The following is a 17053-nucleotide window of genomic DNA, read 5'->3' as shown; positions in this document are numbered from 1 at the left end:
GAAATTTTCACTAAAAGAGCAGCATTTCTGATTCTCATCTAGAAGGTACTTGCTAGAACTTCCGGCACAAATTTAATTTTAAATTAAAATTTAATTTTAATTAAATTAAATTTACTTTAATTTAAATTTAATTTAATTTAATAAATACCTATACAGCAATGTCAAATAATTTCTTTCCATTTCCTTTTGAAAATTTCGACTGAAATTATTTTTACCAAGGTAAGTTCTTTTCTACGTAAACTTTATACCAAAGATTTAATTCATCGATCAGGTTTTTTTCAAATTCCACATCAGACGGAATGAGTTTTCTTTTGTGACATTTCTAGCAAGTCCAGTTTTCTCAACGCAAGTTTTAGAGAACTAATTTTTATTAAGATTTTATTCCTGGGGCGCCTGGGTGGCTCAGTCAGTTAAGTGTTCAACTTCAGCTCAAGTCATGATCTCACGGTTTGTGGGTTTGAGCCCTGCACCCGCATCTGCCTCTGCACTGACTGCTCAGAGCCCGGAGCCTGCTTGAGATTCTGGGTCTCCTTCTCTCTCTGCCTCTCCTGCTTGCACTCTAATTCTCTCTCTCTCTCTCTCTCTCTCAAAAATAAACGTTAAAAAAATTTTTTTAAATATTTTATTCTTCCATCATTCATTGGTCAATAACAATTTTACTTTGTGCCGCTTTAGCTATTGTGAATTATATTTTTTTCATTATTTCTACCATGTCTAATTTGTCCCCAATCAATGTTTGCTGTCTTCAGTGTTCCTAAAAAATGTTTATTTTCAATCAAGTTATTTTGTTTTGGGAACTAGCCAGTTTGAACATGCTCAGGTTTAAATGTCATCAACTGCTTTTGTTCCATTTCTACTAACCATGCTTACCGGATAGCATAATTAAAATATGTTTGTTTCTTTCAACAAGGAGCAAAGAGCATGAGGTAGAACAGTGATGGCATCTAGATGGAGAGAGGCACCGAATGTCAAATCCAAACAGTGGGTCAGAATATCCTTCAAATGTTTAGACACTTTAGTGGAATCAATCAGGAGTCGTATGGTTTTGCTAAGTGATGGTGATGCCTCAGTTTATTTTATTATCTGTCTATATTAATGGATCACTTTATTCTAACGCCCAAATTTCCCCACTGGCATATGTCCATTTTCAGTTATATACATGATATAAGATGAAAATTAATTGTCAACTCATCTTTCAATTTAGAGAGCAAGTTCGTTTTGGAATAATCTAGTTATTTCTGGCAAAATGATGGAAGACTGCAAAAACAGGTGAACAGGATTCAGCATGTTAAGCAGTGATCATACCCCAGGCACCATGACAGATGTGATAAAATTATCTTCCTCAAGCCTCTCAACAAACAAGAAGGCATTTTTAGTTCCTTTTTTAGTTGGGGAAGCTGGAGTTTAGAGAGCCTGCTTCCCTGAAGTCAGATTGTTAAGTAGTCATGGGTCTGCCGTCGAAGCCATTCTGCCAACCCAAAGCCTGTTTTGTATTCATGACAAGTGTATCTATTCTGTGGTCTTTATGATTGAGAAAGATACGCTTTATCGCTTAATAAATATGTATTGAGTGCATATTAGGTGCCACACCCTGAGCTAGGCTTGGAAATCAAGACGATAATTCCTACCCTCAAGAAGCAGCGGTCTAATGGGAACTGCAGGCAGATAATCAGATGAGATTAAAATGCAGTCAGGCCTCCAGTGGCGAGGGGTGGGAAACAGGGCTAAGGGATAGAGATGAAAAATTGATTACATAGATTACTGCAAAATGAGAGGGGAGAAAAATAAGACCTAAATGAAATCACTGGAGGTGCGAGAGTTTTGCAAGATCCTTAAAAGTGTTTGTTAAGTGTTGCATCATAGTGATGATGATTCGTAATGATTAGAAATTATAATCTAGATACCCGTGTAAGGCTTGAATGCCAACAACCTGAACGCTTCAGTATGAGCCTCTCTGAAGACTGAAAAGTGTTTCTCCTTCTACATGTATTGAGTTTTGTCAGAGCGAATGACCCTGAGATGAATCCCAAAAGATTTCTCCAGCATTTTCTCAAAGCCACAGTACCTACTGCCTTATTGTTTCTTCAGAAGTTATTTCTAGATTTTAAGGATGTGCATTATCTTTTTGCATTATAAATATTCTCAAAATAAATTTGAACTCCTCCTCTGACTCTAGCAAAGAATTATATTAACTTCATCCCCATATTATTTGTGATTTCTTCGTCTTTCTCTCTCTCACACACACAGACACACACATGCATATCCATAGGGGGAGAATGATTTGACAGTTTTTCCTGTTGATTTACTCAGAGGCTTAACATTCTTGCCACAGTATTATCCATTATATGAAATATTAGTCCTCGATGTAGCAGTTTAAACCCAGCTTCTCTTTTGGTGGATTGCTTTTGTTGATTTTTGATTTCTCGGAAGAAAAGAAGGATATTTTTAAGTTTGCAAACTTGCAGGTTAAACGTACTCTACATGACTTTCTGGCTCGTACCCTTCACTCCAGCCAAATTGCGTAAATTCCTTTTCTCCATATGTGCATTAAGTGTTCCTGGCCTGGTGCCTCTGCACTTTCCCTACATCTCTGTTCTTCTAAATCCTACTCATTCTGTGCAGTACAATTTGAATACTCTTCCTCCTTTAAACCATTTCTGATTGCTCCAGGAAGGGGCACTTAGTTCGAGCAAACATCCGCTATTATTAGAGTTTCCTAGTAGACTGCAAGGCAATGATGACCCAACTCCCTGACCTTTGCATCTCACGCAGCATCTCAAACACTATGCATGGTCACTACCTATTTGCCAAGTGAGTGAATTAGTGAATTAATGACTTAGGCGCTATTGAGAGACTACTGAACAGGTGGAAGTAATGAAAGTAATATTTTAGTTTCCTGGGTCAAGAAAAGCTTCTCTTCAGGAGTGATGGGTGGTAAAGAAAGAGAATTAATCTGAATATACTCTTGGCTGGGAACTGGATATGAGAACAGAGAGTTCAGGAACCAAGTGTTTTCATGAGGGTGCAGTTGCTGAGCAAAACAAACAAACAAACAAACATCCAAAACAAAAACTGACTACATTCAATTCTGAGACAAAACCCGAAAGACAGACATTAACAATCTGCAGGATGTTTGGAAAAGGGAAACCAAGCACAGGGAGTGATGTCATATGGACTTGAAAAAGGCAACCTCCTAAAGCGGGTGAAGTTGTAGCTGAGGCCTTGACAACTGGATTTTTTTTAATTTTATTTATTTTTGTATACGAAATTTATTGTCACATTGGTTTCCATACAACACCCAGTGCTCATCCCAACAGGTGCCCTCCTCAATGCCCATCACCCACCCTCCCCTCCCTCCCACCCCCTATCAACCTTCAGTTTGTTCTCAGTTTTTAAGAGTCTCTTATGGTTTGCCTCCCTCCCTCTCTCTTTCCCCCCCTTCCCCTCCCCCATGGCCTTCTGTTAAGTTTCTCAGGATCCACATAAGAGTGAACACATATGGTATCTGTCTTTCTCTGTGATGACTTATTTCACTTAGCATAACACTCTCCAGTTCCATCCACGTTGCTACAAAAGGCCATATTTCATTCTTTCTCCTTGCCAAGTAGTATTCCATTGTGTATATAAACCACAATTTCTTTATCCATTCATCAGTTGATGGACATTTAGGCTCTTTCCATAATTTAGCTATTGGACAACTGGATTTTTAAACACTAGAAATGCTGCCATATTTTGGAAGAGTGGGGAACCAGGGGAGGCAGATTGGGCTCAATCCTAGTCTTAGAATCAGGGCTCTGACTACAGGGTATAACTCATGTGTTCCTGGGTCCTCAGCAGTTAGAACTGGGAGCCAAATCCTGCCTCGACCATAGCCTGGGCTCACTAGAGCCCTGGCTGCTTAGTTTCTATCTGAGAGGCCCTGCCTGCTCCTTCAGCTCTGCCCAGGCTTGCTGCTGCTGCTTCCTGCCATGTTTTCTCAGGGTGTTCTGGTACCTTGGACTTCCCTGTTGTCATTACTGCATGCCTCTTGCTGCCTCTGTCATATGCCCAGAGTGGGACAGCTTTCTCCCTAACCTCTACAAAACCTGCCCCATGGCATTTGAAACCTGTTTCCCAGAAACTGGCCATAAGTATTTCAGAAGATACCATCCAATGAAAGCATAAACACATTTTTCCCACAAATTGTTAGGGTAAGATTTAAGCAAATGTGCAAATAAGCTATGTACTGTATGTACTTTGATTACAATATGAGTTAAACCAACTTTTGTGTGCCAGGCTGGAGACTAAACCATCTTTTGCCCCTGCTTCCATTCCTTTAAATCCATTAAAAAGGCATTATGGTCGCCAAATAATGAATATGCATACAGAGTTGGTGTCTGTGGGTGAAATTAAAAGTTAGATGCCAGTGAATGGAATGGTTAAAGCCTGATTCAAAGCTTAGCTTATTTAATATTTTTAATAAGGTCTAAAAAACTATGTAGGAAAGTGGGTTTTCAGAAGAAAAACAAAAGCTGTGTGGTCTTTAATTTCTCCACAGCATGGGTCTGACCTATATAAAGTCTCTTGCAAAGTCCACAAGAGAATGTAACCAAAGAGTTCTATTCCTGGAAAATGAAGCCTTGGGGACTTGCTGAGAGTTCAGTCTATGGTTCCAAAAAGCTTTCACATTCCCCAGGCTTTTGCATACACTGACCATGAACACATCAATTCCCGCCAACTGCCTTTGGAATAACAGCTAGGGCTTCTGGTAGGGGTGGTGGGGAGCTGAAGAGTGTCACAAAAGTTTCCATGCTCAAAATAAAAATGACGCCATGTCTCCAGACCACATGTCCTTGATAATGGTGACTATAAGCAAGTGATAGGGACCAGGTGGACGTGAACAGCAATTACAGAGAAAAGTCAACTGGAACAGCCATTCGTGTGAAAGAGATTAAGTGAATCAAGAGTGTGTTAATACCCAAACTTCGACCGACAAGAAGGATCAGGAGGTACTATGGCATATTAACAGGTGTAAAGACTCAAAATTCAGACAAACCCAGATCGAAAAGCTGGTCCTTAGCCTTAACACGTGTCTACTCTTGATCATGTTTGATTTAGCCTAACACTTTAATATCAACATTTCAGATTATAACCCTTGGATCTTAGAATTGGAAGAGATTGTTACACGATATAAGATTAAATTAAATAATATATAAACTATTCTGTGCCTTGGGCGATCAGTGTGTGGTCTTCAGCTACAAAGGCACAAACAAGAGTACTACAACACACTCTTTGTACCGTAACAAGCCAAGTAACAGCAAAGCAGATCGATGACAAAGTATTCTGAGCCTACGTCCTATCCATTTTGTATTTTCAGTACCTCACGATGAGAAGTGGCATTTGTAATACCAATGGCGCAAAATCCCCAATCTGCAAGAATGATGTGATTGTGTGTGTTATTTCTATTGCTTCATTATTTTCTACTGATGGAAATGAGATGCTGGGTTCGTGTTTTATACCGATGTTCAGTAATGAAGGATTTTAGAAGTCTGTATTACTTTCAGTAAGACAGAAAACCTTCATTCCTTTCAAACCACAGCAGCAACAAGAATAGCTCTTTACTAGTGCTTGTTGTGTTTAGCATTCTACTAAGCCCTTTATGTGAATTGGGTCACTTGATGTCACAACAGCCTATGAGGTGAGGTACTGTCATGTTCTCCATTGTAGCAAGAAGGACACTGGGCCCGAAGAGGATGAGTAACTTAGCCAACATCACACAACTAAGTAGTACTTTCCTATGCTGCGTTGCTTGCCTTCTGGGTCACCCAGGTTTACTACACTACCTGGTCTGATGCACTTCTCTGTTGTCCTGTTTCTCTTCTGCATTCCTCCCGTATATCTTGTTCCTCGATTCAATGCCCTGTGTCCTCTATTCTACTTCGCATTTGTAAAACTGCATGCCACCTCTGGGTGTCTTGGGCACACCCCTATCACCCTGTGTTTACTTCACCTCCAACCACTCAGCCACGTGCTGGCTAAAAACTTATTTTGGAACACTCATGCAGATTCCCACCACGTATTCCATTCCCCATCAAGCCATCAAACAAAGTTAGTTATACGTTTTTAAATGCATTACTGGACATATGAGTCAGAATCAGCTCTTCAAATGGAGAACAAAAGCCGACACCTCTAAGTTGGTGTTTCATTTTGGAGACTTGAGCACGTCCTAGAAACTTGAAGAAACTGCCTTTGGAACAGTTTCAATACCACGTGAAGGTATATAAAATCCAGAGGACTCTTTAATAAAGCACAGTAAAACCTTGGATTGTGAGTAACTTGTTCTGTGAGTGTTCCACAAGACAAGCAGACATTTCTAATAAATTTTAACTTGATAAACGAGCGATGTCTTGCAACACGAGTAGTAAGTGACACCGAATGTCACATGATCACGACTGAGCCAATGGTTCCTGATATTCACTTTGATATGCAAGTGCTTTGGATTACAAGTATGTTTCCGGAACAAATTATGCTCGCAAAACAAGGTTTACTGTATTTGAATGCAACATTCCAGCATATTATGAGGCTTAATTTATTTGAGTTACTTTTATAATTGAGATGTTAGAAAACATATCTCCTTTAATGCATTTGGAAGAAATGTAATTAGAACTTTATTTTGAAGTTCTGCAAACCAGAGAAACTTGAGATTCCTTTTTAATGGATGTCAAAGCCTATCCTTCTCATTTAAATGACTGCCAGGCAAGTACTACCCCTGAGAAATGGTTTGCAAACGTGGGATGTGTCAATTCATTTTTCTTCCCTAGGTTTGCAGCAATTCTAAATCTTTGAGAGAAAGGAGAGAATAAGAAGGAAATTGGGGGCAGGTAATGAAAATAAACTTGAGCTTACCAATAAAGTAAAATAATTTGGCTGGATTCAATTATTTTTATCCTAAATTATTTTCTTGAGCTAGGTTTTTGTCCCTTGGCACAAAGGAGGAGTGCTTTGGATTAGAATTTTCTTCCTGAGTGACAAGTTGCCTTTGTAAATGAGTTCAGCCATGAATGTTTGTCTCACAAACTCATTAAGCCCTGAAAAACGTACCAATAATTCCTCAGGAATAAATGCTCATGTTGAGGCAGATCTGAATTGTGAACTGTGAATTGTATGAGCATTTTATATAGGACAGTTAAAGGTAAATAGTTCATTGTTTATGTTCTGTTAACTTAGCCATGAGCCTAATCTTTGTTAGAATTTCCTCTATTTTTAGCCAAGATTTCAGAGGCATTTGGAAGTGTCCCAGCTGGTTGGAAACAGATGGCCTATACTGCCTCTTCTTAGGATCAGTCAGAAAGCTCTATTGTAGATGCCCAACTGTGACTTCAGGTTGTTTTACATTTCTTGTTCTTTCTGGAGACTTTTTGTTTGGTTGGTTTGGGTTTGGTTTTGGTTTGTTTTGTTTAATTTTTTTGTTTATTTATTTTTGAGACAGAGAGAGGCAGAGTGCGAGCAGGGGAGGGGCAGAGAGAGAGGGAGACACAGAATTTGAAGCAGGCTCCAGGCTCTGAGCTGTCAGCACAGAGCCCGAGGAGGGGCTTGAACTCACAAACTGTGAGATCATGACCTGAGCTGAAGTTGGACACTTAGCGGACTGAGCCACCCAGGTGCCCCAGTTTGGGTTTTGTTTCTTTGCTGCATGTGATGATGGTCTATTTTGGTAGTTTATCGTAGTATGTAATCTTTACATTCATTGCTTATGTGGAATGCTGTACCTTAGTGTACTAATACTTCATATTTAAGTAGACTTTAGAGAACTGGCAAACTCCGGGCTGGTTTAGCACAAGCGGTGCATTTTTTTTCCTGACGGTACCAATATCACATAATATTGCTTCTGAGTAATTGTTCAGCGCTGGAAATAGAGCAGAAATGATACATGCATCAAGATGTGAACACCTTCCATCCTTATCCCATCAACATTTGCTGATGGGTCATCACTCAAATAATTAAAAACAAATAAAGGATGAATTATAAGATCATGGGTTATTACACAAGCATTTTACTTTCGGAAAATCAACCGTTCGTGAGGAAACGTCACAGGATCTTGTTTCATCAAATCTTCTATCTGAGAAAGATTACTAAAAGATTACAGGAAAAGAGATTACTCAATCCAATCACCTCATCTTCAAGATGGAAAAATGGAAGACTAGAAAGGCTATTGGTGCATAAAGGATCAGACATCAACTTAATTAACGGCAAGGCCAAGATTACGACCTCCATTTCCTGACTCTAGGTCCAATCTCCACTCTTTTATGATTAATCTTTTTTGCTTCCGACTTTCACCTCAAAAGTAGGTTACACCATTTCAGAAATGTAAGACACCTCTTAGTTTATGAGAACCAAAATGTGAGATCTGTGGAAACTCCAAGTAATGGAGTTCCTGGTCAAATTCGGACAAGACCCCAAATTTACTGATGGCCTTTTCCTTAGTGGAATCAACAAATCAATCAATATCAAATACCACTGTAGCCTGGTGCCTTTCTAGTCTTATCCACAGTCACACCCTGAAATATGGGGATGGAGTGGAAGGTAGAGAGTGAGTTCTGGAATCTAAGTCTCTGAACTCCTCCTTAACTGTATTCTTACATTAAAATATAGAAAGTCCATAGTTTAGTTAGTAGTAATGTGCCAATGCTAATTTCATAGTTTGGTAAACATTAAGATGCTAACATTAGGAGAAGCTGGGTGAAGGATACAAAGGGGATTGTTTGTACTCTTTGCAACTTTGGTATTAGTCGAAATTATCCCAAAATAAAAAGTTTGTTTAAATCAAAAAACAAACAAAACAGAAAACTGTAGTGGCAGGCCCTAGTGGAACCTTAAGGAATGGAGATAAATATGTACATATTTTAAGAGATAGTGAAGGGACGCCTGGGTGGCTCATTTGGTTGAGTGATCGACTCTTGATTTTGGCCTAGGTCATGATCCCACGATTTCCTGTGTTCGAGCCCCACATCAGTCTGTGCATGAGGAGCCTGCTTGGGATTCACTCTCTGTCCCTCGCCCACCTCCACTCTCTGTGTCTCTCAAAATAAATAAATAAAGAGAGAGAGAGAGAGAGAGAGAGAGACAATGGAGATGAAATCTCAAGGTTTTTTTTGTGATATTCTGTTTCGGACAAACAACTCTTTTTGAGTGTATAACAGTAAATACAATACCTCACACAAATCTTTGTCTTTCTGTTGCCACACCATCACCACCCCCACAAACCCACATAGACACATGTAAGGCACTCAGACTTCTGACACCCTTTTTGATATCTCTCAATCACCCCTGCAGCTGGGCAGACCCACACATTAGCCCCTGGGGAGAGGCTAAGCAACCAGAGAAGTTCTCAGGCTGTGCCCCACAATCATCATCTCCCACTGTTTTGCCTCTCCCAGCCAGACACCTCCCACCTTAGGACTCGCAGTGTTTTTCTACCTCTCAGCTGAATGAAGTCCAAAAGGATTAAGTATGGAGGGAGGGGAAGCCAATGTTAACCATAGTATTTTCTATGCTTGGAATTTACATTAGAAACCTCTTGATCCCTGTTGAAGTAATATTCAGGTTCTAAATACCATGTCATCCCATGTCTACATTGTGGATTATGTTTGGATAATTCCTCTATTTTCTCTGATATGATGTGTACCTTTGGGACACAATCCCCCACGCTAAGCAAAAGAGGCCGCTGGAAATGCAAACTTATTTAATAACGGTTTCAACAAGTGCAATTAAAAAGATCATTTAAAATGATTACTTCTTTATAAGCAGTGTACTATAGGGGAAGGATGATGGATGTTTAGTTAAAAAGGCATGGATTTACCTCTCAGTTCTAAAAGTCCCTAAAGACAGGAGAAAACTTCTGACCTTCTCTGTTGGACTCTATCAGTTTAAGAAAAAAAAAAAAGGCAGAGTAGTTGTGATAGTTGTATGAAAATAGTGTTATGTGAAAGCCTAGCAAAATACTTGGCATTTAGTAAGTGTTGGCTGCTGTCGCAAATGTTGTTGGTACTCCACCGTGCCCCCTCACTCTGTATGACTCCTATCCTTAGGATCTATATCTATGCCTGAGGCACTGTCTTGAGATGTAGAAGCCTCCTTTGCTACAGTCATGGCCACGGTGGGGAAGTCATGCTCCCTTAGAGCCACCCTCAATCAATGATGGTTAATACTCCCCTGCTCTGACAGGGGATGTGTTCTACACTCCTCCCCGGGGTTCCCCAGTGGGCTTCAGCTCCAGTTGCCTATAGTGATAGCTTGCTTGATTGGGCATGCTTCATTGGCTTCCTCCACTCCCTGTGTCCCTTCCCTACTGTCTCCTAAATATATGTGCTGGACCTAACACCTAAATAAATGACTTATAGTTAAAGCCATGCCTCAGGGTCTGCTTCTGGGGAGGCCTAACTAAGACTACTTCTTTCTTGCCACGTATGTACACCATAATAACAAATGGCATCTCGCTTTTAAAGACATTCAGCCACACTACAACAGTAGTATTCTTGGGCTTATATGTATATTACGTGGGTATATGTATATTACGTGACCACTGTACATAGTGGTCAAGAACCTGGGCTCTGACAGCACACAGATCTGGATTCTAACCCTGATACTGCCATACTGAGCAAGCTATTTAATCATTCGGAGCCTTAGTTTTCTCGTCTTTAAAATGAGGATGATGATTTCTAAATGGTTATAATGATTAATGAAATAATGGATCAAAATGTGGATGATAAGCGTACCTATTCCATACAATTAGTGCCTGTGAGACGGGAGATGGACTGCCTTACTGGAGTGTCTGGAGCCCAGGAAGCCCTAGGTAAAATGTAAAGCGTGTGCAAACCTAGTAACAAGAAAACCCTGGCATGGCTTCCCTTCTTGCTTCTCGCCACACCCTAATGCAACATGGTTCATGCGTTCCAAATTAAGTAAAACACCATTTGGGATTATAGGTGTGATTATGCATGTGCTAATCCTCTCTCTCTTTTCTCTGTCTATACAAACACATCTTAACACACACATATAAATATGATTTAATAAGTTTATATTTTACCGGATACTTTTGCATATTACTAAGATATTTTATGCGACCAAAGAAATTCACCATAGGCTTTCCTTAAATAACATGCTCCCATTCCTTTTATTAAATCTGAACTATCTGCTCACTTACCAAATGCTAATCTAAACTAAACTTTTTAAGACTGCATATGTTGTATAAAGCAGGTCACACTTGTATAAAATCTGCACACAATATGCATAGTAAAAGTAAGTAAATTATTGTAGGGAGCCTAAGGAGCAAACTAATTAGAAATTCCCATTCAGTGTTAGAAGTGTGTAATTAAGCAAAATACTGGGCCCATGGTAAGTATGCAATGAAAAATATATGGATTGAATTGTGCTAAGTTCCATGCTCTTCTGGGCGTGGTCATTAAGAGTCATTCTATCTTGAGGCCCCTGGGTGGCTCAGTTGGTGAAGCTTCCAACTCTGGATTCTGGCTCAGGTTATGATCTCACTGTGGTGAGATCAGTCCTGCACCAGGCTCTGTGCTCTCTGCCCCTCCACCACTCACCTCTCTCTCTCTCTCTCTCTCTCTCTCTCAAAAAAAGGAGTCATTCTATCTTAAAATTTATCTTTCATAAACCTACTCTTTTATTTATCTAATCAATTTTAGTAATGATAGGATTATTTTATGATATCTTTTGTCTTTATCAAATTGCAATGTATTAGTATATTTAGATTCTACTTTATGTTGTGTATGTGTTTTTCCTCAAAATGTTCCTTAGGGGAAAAAAATGAGCAGAAGCAGACAGACTGTTCTAGGACATCCCTTCCTTTAGAGATGAGTTTCTTCAGCATAAAAAAAGATTGGCTTCCAAATTGGTTAAACTGTTTCTTCTATACAGTACAGTGACATGTTGTCTTGTTACAGTGAACATGTGCTCTCATTTTGGACGAGCTGTTCTGTGAAAAAGTTTTATTTAGCCCACAGAGCCAATCCCAGGATTTGTGGGTGTTACCTCCTTTGCGTGTTACCAGGTTTTGTCATCATCATTATTGCTTTTGCTCCGTCAGCTGTAACACAGTTTAGTAGCAACCTTTCTTAAAAAACAAGATGTTTCTGAAAATAGACAGAACAGTTGGCTAGACGGAAAAGAGATATCAACAAAAGTAGGTCTGTTGTTCCTCTGTGTTTTGCACCCTGAATCACTTCTGAGATAGCTTCACACATTGTAAATGAACAGGCCCTGGATGAGGATATAATCTAATATAATCTGTATGTCCTGATACAAACTTTCATCTTATTTGATTACAGAAATCAATCTATATGAAAACTGATTTGCTTCAGAGAATTCTTCAGGATTTCACTTTTGTTCCAATTAAGAAGTTCAACCAAATATATTGACTGGGTTTGTTTGCTTTTTTTTTTTTTAAGTGAGAAAACTGGGTTCCGTAAGGTAATGAATACCTTAATTGAAGATCAATAGGTGGGTCCAGTTGTTTCTTCATGGTCTGATGGTGCAGCTGATTCAGGCAAGAGGAAGTAGTAAGTAGCTCAGTTGTTTCTGGGTTTTTCTCTTCCTCTCTGCATCAGCTAAAACAGAAATTAGGTCATGCAATATTTACTCTCTGGGTAAGAGGACAGTTTTCAGCTTCCCAGTAATTAGCAGGAATGACCAATAAGGAACAAAAGGACAAGCCCCTCTAATCAGTTCTTTGTCCAGAAGAAATAATACAGCATCCCTTTTAGAGCACAAATGGGAAGACACTTGAGAAATACCAAGCCCACCAGCCATTCAGCATCCTGTGGTTCTCCATATTTGACGGTGTCTGGATCAAATGCCTATGGGGGCACTATCCTGCAGAAATCGACATCCTGAATATGACAATAAATTCAGATGTTCTCTCTGCTTCCTGATTATGCCTTTGTGTCTGCACTCTCTTCCTACGGTGCATATAAATATACCAGTAATATTTTTTAAATGCACATGTGATTTGGTTTTGTGATATCTCATCAATTAATCTTGGATAAGTTGCCGTTATTTCTAAATCTTTTTCCATTCAAGATTAAGCTACGTTCTATCAAATCACCCTTGATCACTTCATCCTCCCCCTCGCTTAAAATTCTAGAACAGATTTTTTTAATCTGATATGTATGAAAGGGCTTCAGGAAGCCATGAAATGACAAAATGAGTACAGAGCGGCCCACAGTCTCCACATGTACTTTGTTCTGGCCAAAGAATCGCGTCTTTCTTCAGATTCACAAATGGGCATATAACTCCGCCATTTTTTTTACGTTTATTTATTTATTTGAGAGAGACAGCATGAGCTGGGAAGGGGCAGAGCGAGAGGGAGAGAGAATCCCAAGCACGTTCCACGCTGCTAGGGCAGAGCCCAACCTGCGGCCAAACTGAAACCATGTGATCATGGCCTGAGCCAAAACCAAGAGCTGGGCACTTAACCGACTGAGCCACCCAGGCACCCCATAACTTCCCCAGTTTTAAGAGCTGCTGTCATCTGGATTTTCTCCCTCTTATTTCTATTAGTTAGGAAATGCTAATCCCTACAGTAGTTTTTACATGGAGTCACCACCTTCCTCTCCCATCATCAGTGCTGGGCTCTTATTTTCTCTTACCTTCCTGGACTTCTGTGCTTTCTTGTTCCCATGAAAGTAAGGGAAGCAAGAGAGAGAAAAGAGATACACTAAACCTCAGCCAGTAACAATGGTTGGCATTTTCATATGTGGCACCTCCTTTAATCCATCACAGCTCCACAACTTAGATAGTATCCCTGTTTTTCCAAGTGAGAAAAGTGGAGCTCAGAGAAGTTAGTCGTTGTTACAGCCTATAAATGGAGGAGCCCACATTTAAATCTGTGTTGAATCTAGTGTTGGGGAGGAACGTTATTTTTCTCTTCTTTTTTAGGTTCTTTGGCTGCCCTAATAATTATACTGATGTGACACAGTAAAACCGAAGAAAAACAAATTTAATGTAGTGCCTGTAGGAGTTTCACGTAGACATGAGAGGGTCAAAGACAGTCAGGCAATTGAGGCTTCGAGGCCATCCTGAGCTAAGGCCAAGGGGGCTTCAAAGGGAAGAAAGACTGTTCGTTGGAAGATGAGAAGAGCAAATGTTCAGTAAACAACTGTTTGCCATGCCATGAAGATAAATCTTTCTGATGTAAAAAGTTATCCCTGGTAATAGCTCTCTTCTTGGTACAGGCCCCCTATCTAAATTCTTTTAGGCTGTTGAGGGGGGAGTAAAAAGCTTCTTTTGAGTCCGTCAGGCCCTGATTGCCTTCAGCTCAACTAATTCCCATGCCCAAGTGGCACATTCCTGTGTGCCAGCCTGCCCTGAACCCCATCACTAGAGCGTATTTCCTTCGCAAAGCCTTTCCAGACAGAGTACCTGGTCATAACTTACTGACAGCATCACCTTTTATAGCATGTAACTTACGTTTCATTATTATTCTCTATTGTCCAAACATATGTTCTTATCCTAGTACAAATTTACAAATGCACATATGTTGTGTTATCGTCTCAAGGCTGTCATATTATCTCATACTACGATAGAGTGTAAGAACAATTGATACATTCATTAATTCATTCACTTTTTAAAATAGCATTTATTAAACTTGACTATTGTTAGTGCTTTGCTAAGATCTGGAATAGCGGTTCTAAGTTCTATCTTCACATTAGATTCTACTGGGAACTTTTAAAAAATACCAGTACCTGGTCTTGGCAACAGAAACTTTGATGCGGTTAGTGGAGGTGGCAGAGGGCACAGCAGTTTTAAAAAACTTTCAGGGATAGGACTTGCTATCGCTGTTTAACAAGCCCTCTAGATATTTCTGAGGCAAGCTAAAGGTTAAGAAACACTTTTCTGAAGACACAGGATGAATAAGATATAATACTTGCCACAAAACAATTCTCCTTGGTCTCAAGGAATTCCCAGTTGTTTAAAATATGCATTTTAATTACCTAGCACAGTTCCATAACCTATAACTTTGGTTGATAATGACAGCATTATTACTACTTAAAAAGTGTGATGACTCTCATCCCTTCTTGGGCAGCCATTAAATGAAGCGTTTACAAGAAAGTAGCGGTCAGTGAATAACATCTCTTAACAAAAGTCTTATGAACCTTATGAGTTCAGCTTAATTGTCACAGTGGTTTGTAACATAGTCGCATACAAAGAAAGAAAAAGAGAGAATTTTGAAATACAAAATCTTAAAGGATAAATGTTTCCAATGAAGGATTTTAACGTGGTCTTTGTGTTGTTCCCATTCTATTATCGTCAATGTCATGCTTGCTATTTCTCATCTTTATTAATGTAGCTTTTTTTACAGCTTTATGACAGCATAGTTGACATACTATAAACTGCATGTACTTAAAGCTCTTAATTTGATCAGTTTGGGCACACGTATAGAGCAGTATTATAAAACAGCTGCGGGGGACATCCAGTTCTATTACAGGTACCTCTTAGTTGTGCGGTTTTCCCCCTCCACCCCCACATGGCAGGATGGGGCTGCAGAGGAGGTTTCCTGAGGAGGTAGCATGAGCTGAGACTCCTAAGCCAACTAGATGTCAGCCCAAGTGGATAAAATGGGGCAAGGTTGTGCTGGATGGACATCTCGTCTATGTGAAGCCCATCTCGTCTATGTGAAGTCTAGCTCCTTGTGGTTGTTGCTATGTATCATTACGTAGGGTTTAAAAATACCTATTAAGCCCATTTGTCTCTTGAAACTCCAATTGAGGAAGGAGGAAAGGAGCTTAACCACTAGAGAAATACACCACACTGTTACCGACCGTAACAATCCCAGTTTCCGTGTCTGTGGGTAGAGTCTCCTGCATGAGGGTAACCTGTTTAGCTTTGACCACCCATCTGCTCTCGGATGCACCCTTCTCTGCTGTGTGTCTTATATAGAACAGCTTGCATAAAAGTGATATTTTTGCTTTCGTAGCAATGGAATCTTATTTCTTGCCTTGAACTCGCTTTTAATTTTTCTTTCTTCTTTTTCCTGAACAAATCAGTATGTCCCTCAATGTTCATTTGTCATTCCCTCCCTCCCCCAGGTGCTAATCCTGGGACTCTACTCTGTGGCTTTAAGTTCTCATTCTTTCTTCCATTGCAGGTTGGCTCCATGAGTTGGGAAAGAGACTAGAGTCTCCATACTACGGCAACAATACCTTGGGGGGCCCGTCCATCCGAAGTGCCTATATTGCCGCTCTGTACTTCACTCTCAGCAGCCTCACCAGTGTTGGGTTTGGGAATGTCTCTGCTAATACAGATGCGGAAAAGATCTTCTCCATCTGCACCATGCTGATCGGCGGTAAGGGAAACTCTTCTTCATAGCAAGACAGGGAACGAATATCTGCTACAGGATTTCTGTTACGTTTGTTCTGTCCTAAAACGCATTTAAATGGGAAGAGTCAAAAAGCGCTAATTAGAAAATTGGTGACAAACACTTTAATATACATAGAGATTAGCAATGAAAGTCTGTGATGTCAAAGAATTCCATTTTCTGGACAGATGAAGAAGTAACCGTTTACCTGATGACCGATTTTGAAAGGGCAGGAACTTTGTTTTTATGTAAATTATAGGAGTTTGAATTGCAGGTGGATGTTTGAAACCCCATTTGACAGTCTCGAACACAGTGTTATCAAATTTTATTAATACTAATATGGTGAATTAAGGATGCTTGCTAGATCACTTAGTTAAAAATAAAAACAAAAACAAAGAAACACACCCAATAAATAATAAATATTTAACATTTTAAACTTGTTTTCATATTCCATTTTCTGTGCTAAATGTTTCAGTACAACATCCTGAGTCATTGTCTATAGGTTGGGCACGATTCCTGTCCCATTTAACAAACAGACAAATTATTATACTATTGTCCCTGAGCTCCAAACCCGCCTTCCGTGTTATGCTTTGTCACGCTGGAGTTTGGATGCTGCAAACCTCACTTTTCTTTGCCAGCCGACTTCAGTTGCGCCTGCCGGTAGGGGCGCCAGAGGGAGACTGGAAAGCAGGAGGTGGA

At 39.8% G+C, this 17053-nt stretch overlaps 1 protein-coding gene across 1 annotated transcript in view; it reads left to right on the top strand.

The window, feature by feature from the left end:
* Positions 1-17053, top strand: part of KCNH8 (potassium voltage-gated channel subfamily H member 8) — a 354043-nt gene that overhangs the window by 266303 nt on the left and 70687 nt on the right. Inside the window, exon 8 of the mRNA XM_047875370.1 lies at positions 16145-16342. Within this exon, the coding sequence (XP_047731326.1) occupies positions 16145-16342 (198 nt within the window). The remainder of the gene's footprint in view (positions 1-16144; positions 16343-17053) is intronic.

This window comes from Prionailurus viverrinus, chromosome C2 (assembly GCF_022837055.1).
Source record: "Prionailurus viverrinus isolate Anna chromosome C2, UM_Priviv_1.0, whole genome shotgun sequence".
In the NCBI taxonomy this organism is placed as follows: Eukaryota; Metazoa; Chordata; class Mammalia; order Carnivora; family Felidae; genus Prionailurus; species Prionailurus viverrinus.
Note: the sequence above shows the minus strand (reverse complement) of the source record. Positions and strands in the feature narration are given on the sequence as shown.